Source organism: Plectropomus leopardus, chromosome 19, assembly GCF_026936395.1.
Source record: "Plectropomus leopardus strain MGB_pleo_1.0 chromosome 19, ASM2693639v1, whole genome shotgun sequence".
NCBI lineage: Eukaryota > Metazoa > Chordata > Actinopteri > Perciformes > Serranidae > Plectropomus > Plectropomus leopardus.
The window spans coordinates 3831821-3848368 of NC_142194.1; the positions used below are offsets into that span (position 1 = coordinate 3831821).

Below are 16548 nucleotides of genomic sequence, written 5' to 3' on the forward strand. Positions count from 1 at the left end.
TGAATACAGTTTTCCAAAGTGTTTTATTTCATTTTATATAAGTTTTTTGTGATAAAAAACACTGTGGATATTTTTTTTAATGGCAATTCATTTTATTTATTTTTTTTAAAATAGGTTCTCCAAAAGATAAACAGTATGGAGTAATTCAACACAAGATGACTTATTGCAGTATTTGGTGAAGAACAAATAACATAGCAAACAAAACAAATTTTAGCAAATATACAGTAACTGTCAACCAAAGTAAAGTAAGACGAGTCAATTAAAAAAGAAAAGAAAAGAAAAAAGAAAGAGGCACAAAATTTAAACAAAATGCAAATAAAACATAAACGAGGCATCCCATTTATGTATTTATTAAGAAGGTTATGAATATTTTCTTTTTTTTTTTTTTTTACATTAATTAACCATTCAACAGATGCAGGTTTCCAATCAGGGTCAATTTTCCGTAATTTTTAAAATTATTTTAAATGAAGTTATTTCATTTGCTGAAGCAACCTCATTTAACTTTATTTTTTGCGATTTTGTACAACAGGTAAGACCATATGAAAGGCCCGAGGGAGATTAAATTTGAGTTTAACTCTTAAAAGTAAAAGCAAGATTAAATTACATCAGAATAGCTTAAAAACAATCACAGTAGTCTATTATAATGGACATATTTACCTTTCTGCTACCTGTAGGTCACAAACAAGACAATGGATGTTACAGTGAAGGGGGAGGCACGAATTTTAAGAACTGTTAACTAAGTTGTAGATCGAGATTATTATTAAAATAAGAGTATTTTATATTTCTGGAGGTGTTTGCTATGTTTCTGTACACAGTAAGGGTTGCACTTTATTTCTCCTGCTGCAGAGAAACATGTTTTGTTTCTCGTCAGGTGGTCGGAGTTAAAGACGCACGTATGGGTGAGGAGGTTTGTGCCTGCATCAAACTGGTAGATGGAGAGGAATGCACGGCAGAGGAAATCAAAGCTCACTGCAAGGGACAGGTGAGGCCGCTTTTAATATTTCAGAATGACGTGGATTTCTTAAAAATAATTGATCTCCCTGTTGAACATGTTTAACTAACTCTGCTTTCTTTGGTCCTGTCAGATCGCTCACTTCAAGATCCCTCGCTATGTACTTTTTGTGACCAGCTATCCGCTGACCGTAACTGGGAAGGTAAGGGCTCATTTTCCTGTAAACAACAGACAAACAAGGTTTATTTACCGCTTTTTAATAAACACCCAGACATAGAAATAATCTGTGATGAAAGAGGCAAAGACCAACACAAGAACATAAACTCCCCTCTGTTTCTTGTGTTTCTCTCACGGGATGCAGTTTAACATAATTTACTGTAAGAAAGGAAAGGGAGGGAAAGGGAGCTATTAGCTGGTCTGCACGCACACAGCGTCCTGTTAGGTGAACCCAGAAGGGCGGAGGACCTTGTCCCGAAGCAGCATATCAGATAAACCGGCCCCTCGATCTGAAACTCCTTAAGTTCATTTCACTTTATTTACAATCCGTTCAGCATGAACAGTGCTCTTCAGGGAGTCCTGGGTGTAAAAATAACACAGAGCGTCACATTGAAGAGCCTGTGGATATTTTTCCCTTATTACATGAGCCGACTCCAGATTCGTGACAGCGTGAGGCACCTCTGGGCACGCTATTTTATGTGGTTTTATGTGGTTTTCAGCAGTTTTTTGGTGATGTCATATTTTGCTAATTTTCGCCATACTATAGTACATTTTTGAAGTTTTTTTCAACATTATTATTATTATTATGGTGTTTTTGGCGTTTTTTTGCAACATTCTGTGCAATGGCGTGTCTCGGCATGCTATAGTATAAGGTTTTCAGCTGTTTTTGGGACATGCCGTTTTTTGACATTTTACGCCATACTATAGTATTGCATTTTGAGACATTTTTTGGACATGCAATATTATGTTATCTTTGTGCTGTTCTTGCAACATTCTAAGCAATGACATGTCTTGGCACACTATTTTATACTGTTTTGATGTGCTTTCAGCACATGTCAAATTTTCACATTTTTGCCATAGAACTTTCTTTTTTACCGACATGCTATATAATGATATTTTTGCCCATATTTGTACTAATAACTAATAACTAATGTTATGGCGTGTTTTTGCTCGCTATCTTATGCTGTTCTCAGGTGTTTTTGGGACATGTCATTTTTTGACATTTTTGCCTTTACTTTTTGGTCATTTTTTCGACATGCTATATTATGGTCTTTTTGGCCGTGTTTGCAACATCCAATGCTATGGCTGATTTTGGCATGCTATTTTATGCTGTTTTGAGGTGTTTTTAGGACATGTCATTTTTTGACATTTTTGCCATACTATAGCCTTGCTTTTTGGGTCATTTTTTCGACATGTTAAATTATGGTGTTTTTGGTAGTTTTTGCATGTTTTAATGCTATGGCGTGTTTTGGCACGCTATTTTATGCTGTTTTGAGGTGTTTTGAGGTGTTTTTAGGACATGTCATTTTTTGACATGTTTGCCATACTATAGCCTTGCTTTTTGGGTAGTTTTTGCGACATGCTATATTATGATGTTTTTGTCCGTTTTTGCACGTTTTAATGCTATGGTGGATTTTGGCATGCTATTTTTTTGCTGTTTTGGGGTGTTTTTAGGACATGTCATTTTTGACATTTTTGCCATACTATAGCCTTGCTTTTTGGATCATTTTTTCGACATGCTAAATTATGTTGTTTTTGGTCATATATGCACGTTTTAATGCTATGGCGTGTTTTGGCACGCTATTTTATGCTGTTTTGAGGTGTTTTTTGCTGTTTTTAGGACACGTCATTTTTTGACATTTTTGCCATACTATAGCCTTGCTTTTTGGGTCATTTTTTTCAACATGCTAAATTATGTTGTTTTTGGTCACATCTGCACGTTTTAATGCTATGGCGTGTTTTGGCAGGATATTTTATGCTGTTTTGAGGTGTTTGTAGCTGTTTTTAGGACATGTCATTTTTTGACATTTTTGCCACACTATAGCCTTGCTTTTTGGATCATTTTTTCATCATGCTAAATTATGGTGTTTTTGGCATGTTTTGCACGTTTTTAATGCTACGGCGTGTTTTGGCACGCTATTTTATGCTGTTTTGAGGTGTTTTTAGGACATGTCATTTTTTGACATTTTTGCCATACTATAGCCTTGCTTTTTGGGTAGTTTTTGCGACATGCTATATTATGATGTTTTTGTCCGTTTTTGCATGTTTTTAATGCTACGGCGTGTTTTGGCACGCTATTTTATGCTGTTTTGAGGTGTTTTTAGCTCTTTTTAGGACATGTCATTTTTTTCCAACATTATCTTTATTGGATTTCCAAAATGCTTCCAATGATACACAAAAATAAGAGTGCTCTCAAATAAAAGGAAACATCAAGGGCAGTTGAATTATTGTCCAGCATTCAAATCATCTTTCCTTACAAGTCAGGTATTTATGAGATAACATAGAGCAACACTTAGTTGAAAATACAAAGTATATGAGAAAAGGAAAGAGAAAAAAGAACGGGAAAAACAAACAAACAAACAAACAAACAAAACACAAAAAAACACCCCAAAACAAAACAAGAAAGCAACAATCAAAACAACAAAGGTTTCTCTATTTTATCAAGGGTTAGCCCAAATTATTTCACTATTGTGCATAGTTCAGAAATACAAACTCGAATGTACAATTCACACAGAATAAAGAAATCATGTATCAAAAGAAAAGAAATTGTTTTGGAACACTGCAGAGGATTACTGATAACTACGCCTCATCCGCCCCACTCCCCACACCCCTTAAATCCACACTCTCCATATATTCCATAAAAGGACCCCAAATGTTTTGAAATAGTGTCAGTTTCCGACATGTCATTTTTTGACATTTTTGCCATACTATAGCCTTGCTTTTTGGATCATTTTTTCAACATGCTAAATTATGTTGTTTTTGGTCATATATGCACGTTTTAATGCTATGGCGTGTTTTGGCACGCTATTTTATGCTGTTTTGAGGTGTTTTGAGGTGTTTTTAGGACATGTCATTTTTTGACATTTTTGCCATACTATAGCCTTGCTTTTTGGATCATTTTTTCGACATACTAAATTATGGTGTTTTTGGTGGTTTTTGCACGTTTTAATGCTATGGCGTGTTTTGGCACGCTATTTTATGCTGTTTTGAGGTGTTTTTAGCTGTTTTTAGGACATGTCATTTTTTGACATTTTTGCCATACTATAGCCTTGCTTTTTGGGTCATTTTTTCGAAATGTTAAATTATGATGTTTTTGTCCGTTTTTAATGCTACGGCATGTTTTGGCACGTTATTTCATGCTGTTTTGAGGTGTTTTTAGCTGTTTTTAGGACATGTCATTTTTTGACATTTTTGCCATACTATAGCCTTGCTTTTTGGGTCATTTTTTCGAAATGTTAAATTATGATGTTTTTGTCCGTTTTTAATGCTACGGCGTGTTTTGGCACGCTATTTCATGCTGTTTTGAGGTGTTTTTAGCTGTTTTTAGGACATGTCATTTTTTGACATTTTTGCCATACTATAGCCTTGCTTTTTGGATCATTTTTTTCAACATGCTAAATTATGTTGTTTTTGGTCACATCTGCACGTTTTAATGCTATGGCGTGTTTTGGCATGCTATTTTATGCTGTTTTCAGGTGTTTTTAGCTGTTTTTAGGACATGTCATTTTTTGACATTTTTGCCATACTATAGCCTTGCTTTTTGGGTCATTTTTTCAACATGCTAAATTATGTTATTTTTGGTCACATCTGCACGTTTTAATGCTATGGCGTGTTTTGGCATGCTATTTTATGCTGTTTTCAAGTGTTTTTAGGTGTTTTTAGGACATGTCATTTTTTGACATTTTTGCCATACTATAGCCTTGCTTTTTGGATCATTTTTTCAATATGCTAAATTATGGTGTTTTTGGTGGTTTTCGCACGTTTTTAATGCTACGGCGTGTTTTGGCATGCTATTTTATGCTGTTTTGAGGTGTTTTTAGCTGTTTTTAGGACATGTCATTTTTTGACATTTTTGCCATACTATAGCCTTGCTTTTTGGATCATTTTTTCGACATGCTAAATTATGTTGTTTTTGGTCATATATGCACATTTTTATGCTATGGCGTGTTTTGGCAGGCTATTTTATGCTGTTTTTAGCTGTTTTTAGCTGTTTTTAGGACATGTCATTTTTTGACATTTTTGCCATACTATAGCCTTGCTTTTTGGGTCATTTTTTCAACATGCTAAATTATGTTGTTTTTGGTCACATCTGCACGTTTTAATGCTGTGGCGTGTTTTGGCATGCTATTTTATGCTGTTTTCAAGTGTTTTTAGGTGTTTTTAGGACATGTCATTTTTTGACATTTTTGCCATACTATAGCCTTGCTTTTTGGATCATTTTTTCATCATGCTAAATTATGGTGTTTTTGGCATGTTTTGCACGTTTTTAATGCTACGGCATGTTTTGGCACGCTATTTTATGCTGTTTTGAGCTGTTTTTAGGTGTTTTAGGACATGTCATTTTTGACATTTTTGCCATACTATAGCCTTGCTTTTTGGGTCATTTTTCAACATGCTATATTATGATGTTTTGGTGGTTTTGCACGTTTTAATGCTATGGCGTGTTTTGGCATGCTAATTTATGCTGTTTTGAGGTGTTTTTAGCTGTTTTAGGACATGTCATCTTTTGACATTTTTGCCATACTATAGCCTTGCTTTTTGGGTCATTTTTCAACGTGCTAAATTATTGTGTTTTTGGTGGTTTTTGCACGTTTTAATGCTATGGTGTGTTTTGGCATGCTATTTTATGCTGTTTTCAGGTGTTTTTAGGTGTTTTTAGGACATGTCATTTTTTGACATTTTTGCCATACTATAGCCTTGCTTTTTGGATCATTTTTTCATCATGCTAAATTATGGTGTTTTTGGCATGTTTTGCACGTTTTTAATGCTACGGCGTGTTTTGGCACGCTATTTTATGCTGTTTTGAGGTGTTTTTAGGACATGTCATTTTTTGACATTTTTGCCATACTATAGCCTTGCTTTTTGGATCATTTTTTCGACATGCTAAATTATGTTGTTTTTGGTCATATATGCACGTTTTAATGCTATGGCGTGTTTTGGCATGCTATTTCATGCTGTTTTGAGGTGTTTTGAGGTGTTTTTAGGACATGTCATCTTTTGACATTTTTGCCATACTATAGCCTTGCTTTTTGGGTCATTTTTCAACGTGCTAAATTATGTTGTTTTTGGTCACATCTGCACGTTTTAATGCTATGGCGTTTTTTGGCAGGATATTTTATGCTGTTTTGAGGTGTTTTTAGCTGTTTTTAGGACATGTCATTTTTTGACATTTTTGCCATACTATAGCCTTGCTTTTTGGATAATTTTTTCATCATGTTAAATTATGGTGTTTTTGGCATGTTTTGCACGTTTTTAATGCTACGGCATGTTTTGGCACGCTATTTTATGCTGTTTTGAGGTGTTTTTAGCTGTTTTTAGGACATGTCATTTTTTGACATTTTTGCCATACTATAGCCTTGCTTTTTGGATAATTTTTTCATCATGTTAAATTATGGTGTTTTTGGCATGTTTTGCACGTTTTTAATGCTACGGCATGTTTTGGCACGCTATTTTATGCTGTTTTGAGGTGTTTTTAGCTGTTTTTAGGACATGTCATTTTTTGACATTTTTGCCATACTATAGCCTTGCTTTTTGGATCATTTTTTCATCATGTTAAATTATGGTGTTTTTGGCATGTTTTGCACGTTTTTAATGCTACGGCATGTTCTGGCATGCTATTTTATGCTGTTTTGAGGTGTTTTAGCTGTTTTTAAGACATGTCATTTTTTGACATTTTTGCCATACTATAGCCTTGCTTTTTGGATCATTTTTTCATCATGCTAAATTATGGTGTTTTTGGCATGTTTTGCACGTTTTTAATGCTACGGCGTGTTTTGGCACGCTATTTTATGCTGTTTTTAGCTGTTTTTAGGACATGTCATTTTTTGACATTTTTGCCATACTATAGCCTTGCTTTTTGGATCATTTTTTCATCATGCTAAATTATGGTGTTTTTGGCATGTTTTGCACGTTTTTAATGCTACGGCGTGTTTTGTACGCTATTTTATGCTGTTTTGAGGTGTTTTAGCTGTTTTAAGACATGTCATTTTTTGACATTTTTGCCATACTATAGCCTTGCTTTTTGGATCATTTTTTCGACATGCTAAATTATGTTGTTTTTGGTCATATATGCACGTTTTAATGCTATGGCGTGTTTGTACGCTATTTTATGCTGTTTTGAGGTGTTTTTAGCTGTTTTAGGACATGTCATTTTTGACATTTTTGCCATACTATAGCCTTGCTTTTTGGGTCATTTTTCATCATGCTAAATTATGGTGTTTTTGGCATGTTTTGCATGTTTTAATGTTATGGCATGTTTTTGGCACGCTATTTTATGCTGTTTTGAGGTGTTTTAGCTGTTTTTAGGACATGTCATTTCTTGACATTTTTGCCATACTATAGCCTTGCTTTTTGGGTCATTTTTCATCATGTTATATTATGATGTTTTTATCTGGTATTGCAAGTTTTTAATGCTATAGCGTGTTTTGGCACGCTATTTTATGCTGTTTTTAGCTGTTTTTAGCTGTTTTTAGGAAATGTAATTTTTTGACATTTTTGCCATACTATAGCCTTGCTTTTTGGATCATTTTTTCGACATGCTAAATTATGGTGTTTTTGGCATGTTTTGCATGTTTTAATGTTATGGCGTGTTTTGGCACGCTTTTTTATGCTGTTTTGAGGTGTTTTGAGGTGTTTTTAGGACATGTCATTTTTTGACATTTTTGCCATACTATAGCCTTGCTTTTTGGATCATTTTTTCAATATGCTAAATTATGGTGTTTTTGGTGGTTTTTGCACGTTTTAATGCTATGGCGTGTTTTGGCACGCTTTTTTATGCTGTTTTGAGGTGTTTTGAGGTGTTTTTAGGACATGTCATTTTTTGACATTTTTGCCATACTATAGCCTTGCTTTTTGGGTCATTTTTTCAATATGCTAAATTATGGTGTTTTTGGTGGTTTTTGCACATTTTAATGCTATGGCGTGTTTTGGCATGCTATTTCATGCTGTTTTGAGGTGTTTTGAGGTGTTTTTAGGACATGTCATTTTTTGACATTTTTGCCATACTATAGCCTTGCTTTTTGGGTAGTTTTTGCAACATGCTATATTATGATGTTTTTGTCCGTTTTTGCACGTTTTTAATGCTATGGCATGTTTTGGCACGCTATTTCATGCTGTTTTGAGGTGTTTTTAGCTCTTTTTAGGACATGTCATTTTTTGACATTTTTGCCATACTATAGCCTTGCTTTTTGGATCATTTTTTCGACATGCTAAATTATGTTGTTTTTGGTCATATATGCACGTTTTAATGCTATGGCGTGTTTTGGCATGCTATTTTATGCTGTTTTGAGGTGTTTTGAGGTGTTTTTAGGACATGTCATTTTTTGACATTTTTGCCATACTATAGCCTTGCTTTTTGGATCATTTTTTCGACATGCTAAATTATGGTGTTTTTGGTGGTTTTGCATGTTTTAATGTTATGGCGTGTTTTGGCACGCTATTTTATGCTGTTTTGAGGTGTTTTTAGCTGTTTTTAGCACACGTCATTTTTTGACATTTTTACCATACTATAGCCTTGCTTTTTGGGTCATTTTTGCGACATGTTATATTATGATGTTTTTATCTGGTATTGCAAGTTTTTAATGCTATAGCGTGTTTTGGCACGCTATTTTATGCTGTTTTTAGCTGTTTTTAGCTGTTTTTAGGAAATGTAATTTTTTGACATTTTTGCCATACTATAGCCTTGCTTTTTGGGTCATTTTTTCGACATGCTAAATTATGGTGTTTTTGGCATGTTTTGCATGTTTTAATGTTATGGCGTGTTTTGGCACGCTTTTTTATGCTGTTTTGAGGTGTTTTGAGGTGTTTTTAGGACATGTCATTTTTTGACATTTTTGCCATACTATAGCCTTGCTTTTTGGGTCATTTTTTCAATATGCTAAATTATGGTGTTTTTGGTGGTTTTTGCACGTTTTAATGCTATGGCGTGTTTTGGCACGCTATTTCATGCTGTTTTGAGGTGTTTTGAGGTGTTTTTAGGACATGTCATTTTTTGACATTTTGCCATACTATAGCCTTGCTTTTTGGGTCATTTTTGCAACTTGCTATATTATGATGTTTTTGTCCGTTTTTGCACGTTTTTAATGCTACGGCGTGTTTTGGCACGCTATTTCATGCTGTTTTGAGGTGTTTTGAGCTGTTTTTAGGACATGTCATTTTTTGACATTTTTGCCATACTATAGCCTTGCTTTTTGGGTCATTTTTCAACGTGCTAAATTATGGTGTTTTTGGTGGTTTTTGCACGTTTACTGCTATGGCGTGTTTTGGCACGCTATTTTATGCTGTTTTGAGGTGTTTTTAGCTGTTTTTAGGACATGTCATTTTTTGACATTTTTGCCATACTATAGCCTTGCTTTTTGGGTCATTTTTTCGACATGCTAAATTATGGTGTTTTTGGCATGTTTTGCATGTTTTAATGCTATGGCGTGTTTTGGCACGCTTTTTTATGCTGTTTTGTGGTGTTTTGAGGTGTTTTTAGGACATGTCATTTTTTGACATTTTTGCCATACTATAGCCTTGCTTTTTGGGTAGTTTTTGCAACATGCTATATTATGATGTTTTTGTCCGTTTTGCACGTTTCTAATGCTGTGGCGTGTTTTGTACGCTATTTCATGCTGTTTTAGGTGTTTTTAGCTGTTTTTAGGACATGTCATTTTTTGACATTTTTGCCATACTATAGCCTTGCTTTTTGGGTCATTTTTTCAATATGCTAAATTATGGTGTTTTTGGTGGTTTTTGCACGTTTTAATGCTGTGGCGTGTTTTGGCACGCTATTTTATGCTGTTTTGAGGTGTTTTTAGCTCTTTTTAGGACATGTCATTTTTGACATGTTTGCCATACTATAGCCTTGCTTTTTGGATCATTTTTTCGACATGCTAAATTATGGTGTTTTTGGCATGTTTTGCATGTTTTAATGTTATGGCGTGTTTTGGCACGCTTTTTTATGCTGTTTTGAGGTGTTTTTAGCTGTTTTTAGGACATGTCATTTTTTGACATTTTTGCCATACTATAGCCTTGCTTTTTGGGTCATTTTTTCAACATGCTAAATTATGTTATTTTTGGTCACATCTGCACGTTTTAATGCTGTGGCGTGTTTTGGCATGCTATTTTATGCTGTTTTCAAGTGTTTTTAGGTGTTTTTAGGACATGTCATTTTTTGACATTTTTGCCATACTATAGCCTTGCTTTTTGGATCATTTTTTCAATATGCTAAATTATGGTGTTTTTGGTGGTTTTTGCACGTTTTTAATGCTACGGCGTGTTTTGGCATGCTATTTCATGCTGTTTTGAGGTGTTTTTAGCTGTTTTTAGGACATGTCATTTTTTGACATTTTTGCCATACTATAGCCTTGCTTTTTGGGTCATTTTTTCAACATGCTAAATTATGGTGTTTTTGGTTATATATGCACGTTTAATGCTATGGCTTGTTTTGGCACGCTATTTTATGCTGTTTTGAGGTGTTTTTAGCTGTTTTTAGCACACGTCATTTTTTGACATTTTTGCCATACTATAGCCTTGCTTTTTGGGTAGTTTTTGCAACATGCTATATTATGATGTTTTTGTCCGTTTTTGCACGTTTTTAATGCTACGGCGTGTTTTGGCACGCTATTTTATGCTGTTTTTAGGTGTTTTTAGCTGTTTTTAGGACATGTCATTTTTTGACATTTTTGCCATACTATAGCCTTGCTTTTTGGGTCATTTTTTTCAATATGCTAAATTATGGTGTTTTTGGTGGTTTTTGCACGTTTTAATGCTATGGCGTGTTTTGGCATGCTATTTTATGCTGTTTTCAGGTGTTTTTAGGTGTTTTTAGGACATGTCATTTTTTGACATTTTTGCCATACTATAGCCTTGCTTTTTGGGTCATTTTTTCAACATGCTAAATTATGTTGTTTTTGGTCACATCTGCACGTTTTAATGCTATGGCGTGTTTTGGCATGCTATTTTATGCTGTTTTGAGGTGTTTTTAGCTGTTTTTAGGACATGTCATTTTTTGACATTTTTGCCATACTATAGCCTTGCTTTTTGGATCATTTTTTCATCATGCTAAATTATGGTGTTTTTGGCATGTTTTGCACGTTTTTTATGCTACGGCGTGTTTTGGCACGCTCTTTTTTGCAGTTGTGAGGTGTTTTTAGCTGTTTTAGGACATGTCATTTTTGACATTTTGCCATACTATAGCCTTGCTTTTTGGATCATTTTTTCGACATGCTAAATTATGTTGTTTTTGGTCATATATGCACGTTTTAATGCTATGGCGTGTTTTGGCACGCTATTTTATGCTGTTTTGAGGTGTTTTTAGCTGTTTTTAGGACGTGTCATTTTTTGACATTTTTGCCATACTATAGCCTTGCTTTTTGGGTCATTTTTTCAACATGCTAAATTATGTTGTTTTTGGTCACATCTGCACGTTTTAATGCTATGGCGTTTTTTGGCAGGATATTTTATGCTGTTTTGAGGTGTTTTTAGCTGTTTTTAGGACATGTCATTTTTTGACATTTTTGCCATACTATAGCCTTGCTTTTTGGATAATTTTTTCATCATGTTAAATTATGGTGTTTTTGGCATGTTTTGCACGTTTTTAATGCTACGGCATGTTTTGGCACGCTATTTTATGCTGTTTTGAGGTGTTTTTAGCTGTTTTTAGGACATGTCATTTTTTGACATTTTTGCCATACTATAGCCTTGCTTTTTGGATAATTTTTTCATCATGTTAAATTATGGTGTTTTTGGCATGTTTTGCACGTTTTTAATGCTACGGCATGTTTTGGCACGCTATTTTATGCTGTTTTGAGGTGTTTTTAGCTGTTTTTAGGACATGTCATTTTTTGACATTTTTGCCATACTATAGCCTTGCTTTTTGGATCATTTTTTCATCATGCTAAATTATGGTGTTTTTGGCATGTTTTGCACGTTTTTAATGCTACGGCGTGTTTTGGCACGCTATTTTATGCTGTTTTTAGCTGTTTTTAGGACATGTCATTTTTTGACATTTTTGCCATACTATAGCCTTGCTTTTTGGATCATTTTTTCGACATGCTAAATTATGTTGTTTTTGGTCATATATGCACGTTTTAATGCTATGGCGTGTTTTGGCACGCTATTTTATGCTGTTTTGAGGTGTTTTTAGCTGTTTTTAGGACATGTCATTTTTTGACATTTTTGCCATACTATAGCCTTGCTTTTTGGGTCATTTTTTCGACATGCTAAATTATGTTGTTTTTGGTCACATCTGCACGTTTTAATGCTATGGCGTTTTTTGGCAGGATATTTTATGCTGTTTTGAGGTGTTTGTAGCTGTTTTTAGGACATGTCATTTTTTGACATTTTTGCCATACTATAGCCTTGCTTTTTGGGTAGTTTTTGCAACATGCTATATTATGATGTTTTTGTCCGTTTTTGCACGTTTTTAATGCTATGGCATGTTTTGGCACGCTATTTCATGCTGTTTTGAGGTGTTTTTAGCTCTTTTTAGGACATGTCATTTTTTTACATTTTTGCCATACTATAGCCTTGCTTTTTGGATCACTTTTTCGACATGCTAAATTATGTTGTTTTTGGTCATATATGCACGTTTTGATGCTATGGCGTGTTTTGGCATGCTATTTTATGCTGTTTTGAGGTGTTTTGAGGTGTTTTTAGGACATGTCATTTTTTGACATTTTTGCCATACTATAGCCTTGCTTTTTGGTTAATTTTTTCGACATGCTAAATTACGTTATTTTTGGTGGTTTTTGCACGTTTTAATACTATGGCGTGTTTTGGCACGCTATTTTATGCTGTTTTGAGGTGTTTTGAGGTGTTTTTAGCACATGTCATTTTTTGACATTTTTACCATACTATAGCCTTGCTTTTTGGGTCATTTTTGCGACATGTTATATTATGATGTTTTTATCTGGTTTTGCAAGTTTTTAATGCTATAGCGTGTTTTGGCACGCTAATTTATGCTGTTTTTAGCTGTTTTTAGCTGTTTTTAGGACATGTAATTTTTTGACATTTTTGCCATACTATAGCCTTGCTTTTTGGATCATTTTTTCGACATGCTAAATTATGGTGTTTTTGGCATGTTTTGCATGTTTTAATGTTATGGCGTGTTTTGGCACGCTTTTTTATGCTGTTTTGAGGTGTTTTGAGGTGTTTTTAGGACATGTCATTTTTTGACATTTTTGCCATACTATAGCCTTGCTTTTTGGGTCATTTTTCAACGTGCTAAATTATGTTGTTTTTGGTGTTTTTTGCACGTTTTAATGCTATGGTGTGTTTTGTACGCTTATTTTATGCTGTTTTGAGGTGTTTTGAGGTGTTTTAGGACATGTCATTTTTTGACATTTTGCCATACTATAGCCTTGCTTTTTGGGTAGTTTTTGCAACATGCTATATTATGATGTTTTTGTCCGTTTTTGCACGTTTTTAATGCTACGGCGTGTTTTGGCACGCTATTTCATGCTGTTTTGAGGTGTTTTGAGCTGTTTTTAGGACATGTCATTTTTTGACATTTTTGCCATACTATAGCCTTGCTTTTTGGGTCATTTTTTCAATATGCTAAATTATGGTGTTTTTGGTGGTTTTTGCACGTTTTAATGCTATGGCGTGTTTTGGCACGCTATTTTATGCTGTTTTGAGGTGTTTTTAGCTGTTTTTAGGACATGTCATTTTTTGACATTTTTGCCATACTATAGCCTTGCTTTTTGGGTCATTTTTTCGACATGCTAAATTATGATGTTTTTTGGCATGTTTTGCATGTTTTAATGCTATGGCGTGTTTTGTACGCTTTTTATGCTGTTTTGAGGTGTTTTGAGGTGTTTTTAGGACATGTCATTTTTGACATGTTTGTCATACTATAGCCTTGCTTTTTGGGTAGTTTTTGCGACATGCTATATTATGATGTTTTTGTCCGTTTTTGCACGTTTTAATGCTATGGCGTGTTTTGGCACGCTATTTTATGCTGTTTTTAGCTGTTTTTAGCTGTTTTTAGGACATGTCATTTTTTGACATTTTTGCCATACTATAGCCTTGCTTTTTGGATCATTTTTTCAATATGCTAAATTATGGTGTTTTTGGTGGTTTTTGCACGTTTTAATGCTATGGCGTGTTTTGGCACGCTATTTTATGCTGTTTTGAGGTGTTTTTAGCTGTTTTTAGGACATGTCATTTTTTGACATTTTTGCCATACTATAGCCTTGCTTTTTGGATCATTTTTTCGACATGCTAAATTATGGTGTTTTTGGCATGTTTTGCATGTTTTAATGTTATGGTGTGTTTTGGCACGCTTTTTATGCTGTTTTGAGGTGTTTTGAGGTGTTTTTAGGACATGTCATTTTTTGACATTTTGCCATACTATAGCCTTGCTTTTTGGGTCATTTTTCAATATGCTAAATTATGGTGTTTTTGGTGGTTTTTGCACGTTTTAATGCTGTGGCGTGTTTTGGCACGCTATTTTATGCTGTTTTGAGGTGTTTTTAGCTCTTTTTAGGACATGTCATTTTTTGACATTTTTGCCATACTATAGCCTTGCTTTTTGGGTAGTTTTTGCAACATGCTATATTATGATGTTTTTGTCCGTTTTTGCACGTTTTTAATGCTACGGCGTGTTTTGGCACGCTATTTTATGCTGTTTTTAGGTGTTTTTAGCTGTTTTTAGGACATGTCATTTTTTGACATTTTTGCCATACTATAGCCTTGCTTTTTGGATCATTTTTTCGACATGCTAAATTATGTTGTTTTTGGTCATATATGCACGTTTTAATGCTATGGCGTGTTTTGGCACGCTATTTTATGCTGTTTTGAGGTGTTTTTAGCTGTTTTTAGGACATGTCATTTTTTGACATTTTTGCCATACTATAGCCTTGCTTTTTGGGTCATTTTTTCGACATGCTAAATTATGGTGTTTTTGGCATGTTTTGCATGTTTTAATGTTATGGCGTGTTTTGGCACGCTATTTTATGCTGTTTTCAGGTGTTTTTAGCTGTTTTTAGGAAATGTAATTTTTTGACACTTTTGCCATACTATAGCCTTGCTTTTTGGATCATTTTTTCGACATGCTAAATTATGGTGTTTTTGGCATGTTTTGCATGTTTTAATGTTATGGCGTGTTTTGGCACGCTTTTTTATGCTGTTTTGAGGTGTTTTGAGGTGTTTTTAGGACATGTCATTTTTTGACATTTTTGCCATACTATAGCCTTGCTTTTTGGGTCATTTTTTCAATATGCTAAATTATGGTGTTTTTGGTGGTTTTTGCACGTTTTAATGCTATGGCGTGTTTTGGCACGCTTTTTTATGCTGTTTTGAGGTGTTTTGAGGTGTTTTTAGGACATGTCATTTTTTGACATTTTGCCATACTATAGCCTTGCTTTTTGGGTAGTTTTTGCAACATGCTATATTATGATGTTTTTGTCCGTTTTTGCACGTTTTTAATGCTACGGCGTGTTTTGGCACGCTATTTTATGCTGTTTTGAGGTGTTTTTAGCTGTTTTTAGGACATGTCATTTTTTGACATTTTTGCCATACTATAGCCTTGCTTTTTGGATCATTTTTTCGACATGCTAAATTATGTTGTTTTTGGTCATATATGCACGTTTTAATGCTATGGCGTGTTTTGGCACGCTATTTTATGCTGTTTTGAGGTGTTTTTAGCTGTTTTTAGGACATGTCATTTTTTGACATTTTTGCCATACTATAGCCTTGCTCTTTGGGTCATTTTTTCAATATGCTAAATTATGGTGTTTTTGGTGGTTTTTGCACGTTTTAATGCTATGGTGTGTTTTGGCACGCTATTTTATGCTGTTTTGAGGTGTTTTTAGCTGTTTTTAGGACATGTCATTTTTTGACATTTTTGCCATACTATTGCCTTGCTTTTTGGGTCATTTTTTCGACATGCTAAATTATGGTGTTTTTGGCATGTTTTGCATGTTTTAATGCTATGGCGTGTTTTGGCACGCTATTTCATGCTGTTTTGAGGTGTTTTGAGCTGTTTTTAGGACATGTCATTTTTTGACATTTTTGCCATACTATAGCCTTGCTTTTTGGGTCATTTTTTCGACATGCTAAATTATGTTGTTTTTGTCTGTTTTTGCACGTTTTAATGCTATAGCGGATTTTGGCACGCTATTTCATGCTGTTTTGAGGTGTTTTTAGCTGTTTTTAGGACATGTCATTTTTTGACATTTTTGCCATACTATAGCCTTGCTTTTTGGGTCATTTTTGCAGACATGTTATATTATGGTGTTTTTGTTCTTTTTGACACGTTTTAATGCTATGGTGTGTTTTGGCACGCTTTTTTATGCTGTTTTGAGGTGTTTTTAGCTGTTTTTAGGACGTCATTTTTTGACATTTTTGCCATACTATAGTCTTGCTGTTTTTGGTCATTTTTTTAGTATTATGGC

At 34.2% G+C, this 16548-nt stretch overlaps 1 protein-coding gene across 2 annotated transcripts in view; it reads left to right on the top strand.

Moving 5' to 3' along the window:
* The window catches only part of acsf2 (acyl-CoA synthetase family member 2), a 50287-nt gene that overhangs the window by 27754 nt on the left and 5985 nt on the right, over positions 1–16548 (top strand). For both annotated transcript variants that reach the window (XM_042507448.2, XM_088069609.1), the window contains 2 exons: positions 872–982; positions 1086–1154. In XM_042507448.2, coding sequence (XP_042363382.2) covers positions 872–982; positions 1086–1154 — 180 coding nt within the window. The remainder of the gene's footprint in view (positions 1–871; positions 983–1085; positions 1155–16548) is intronic.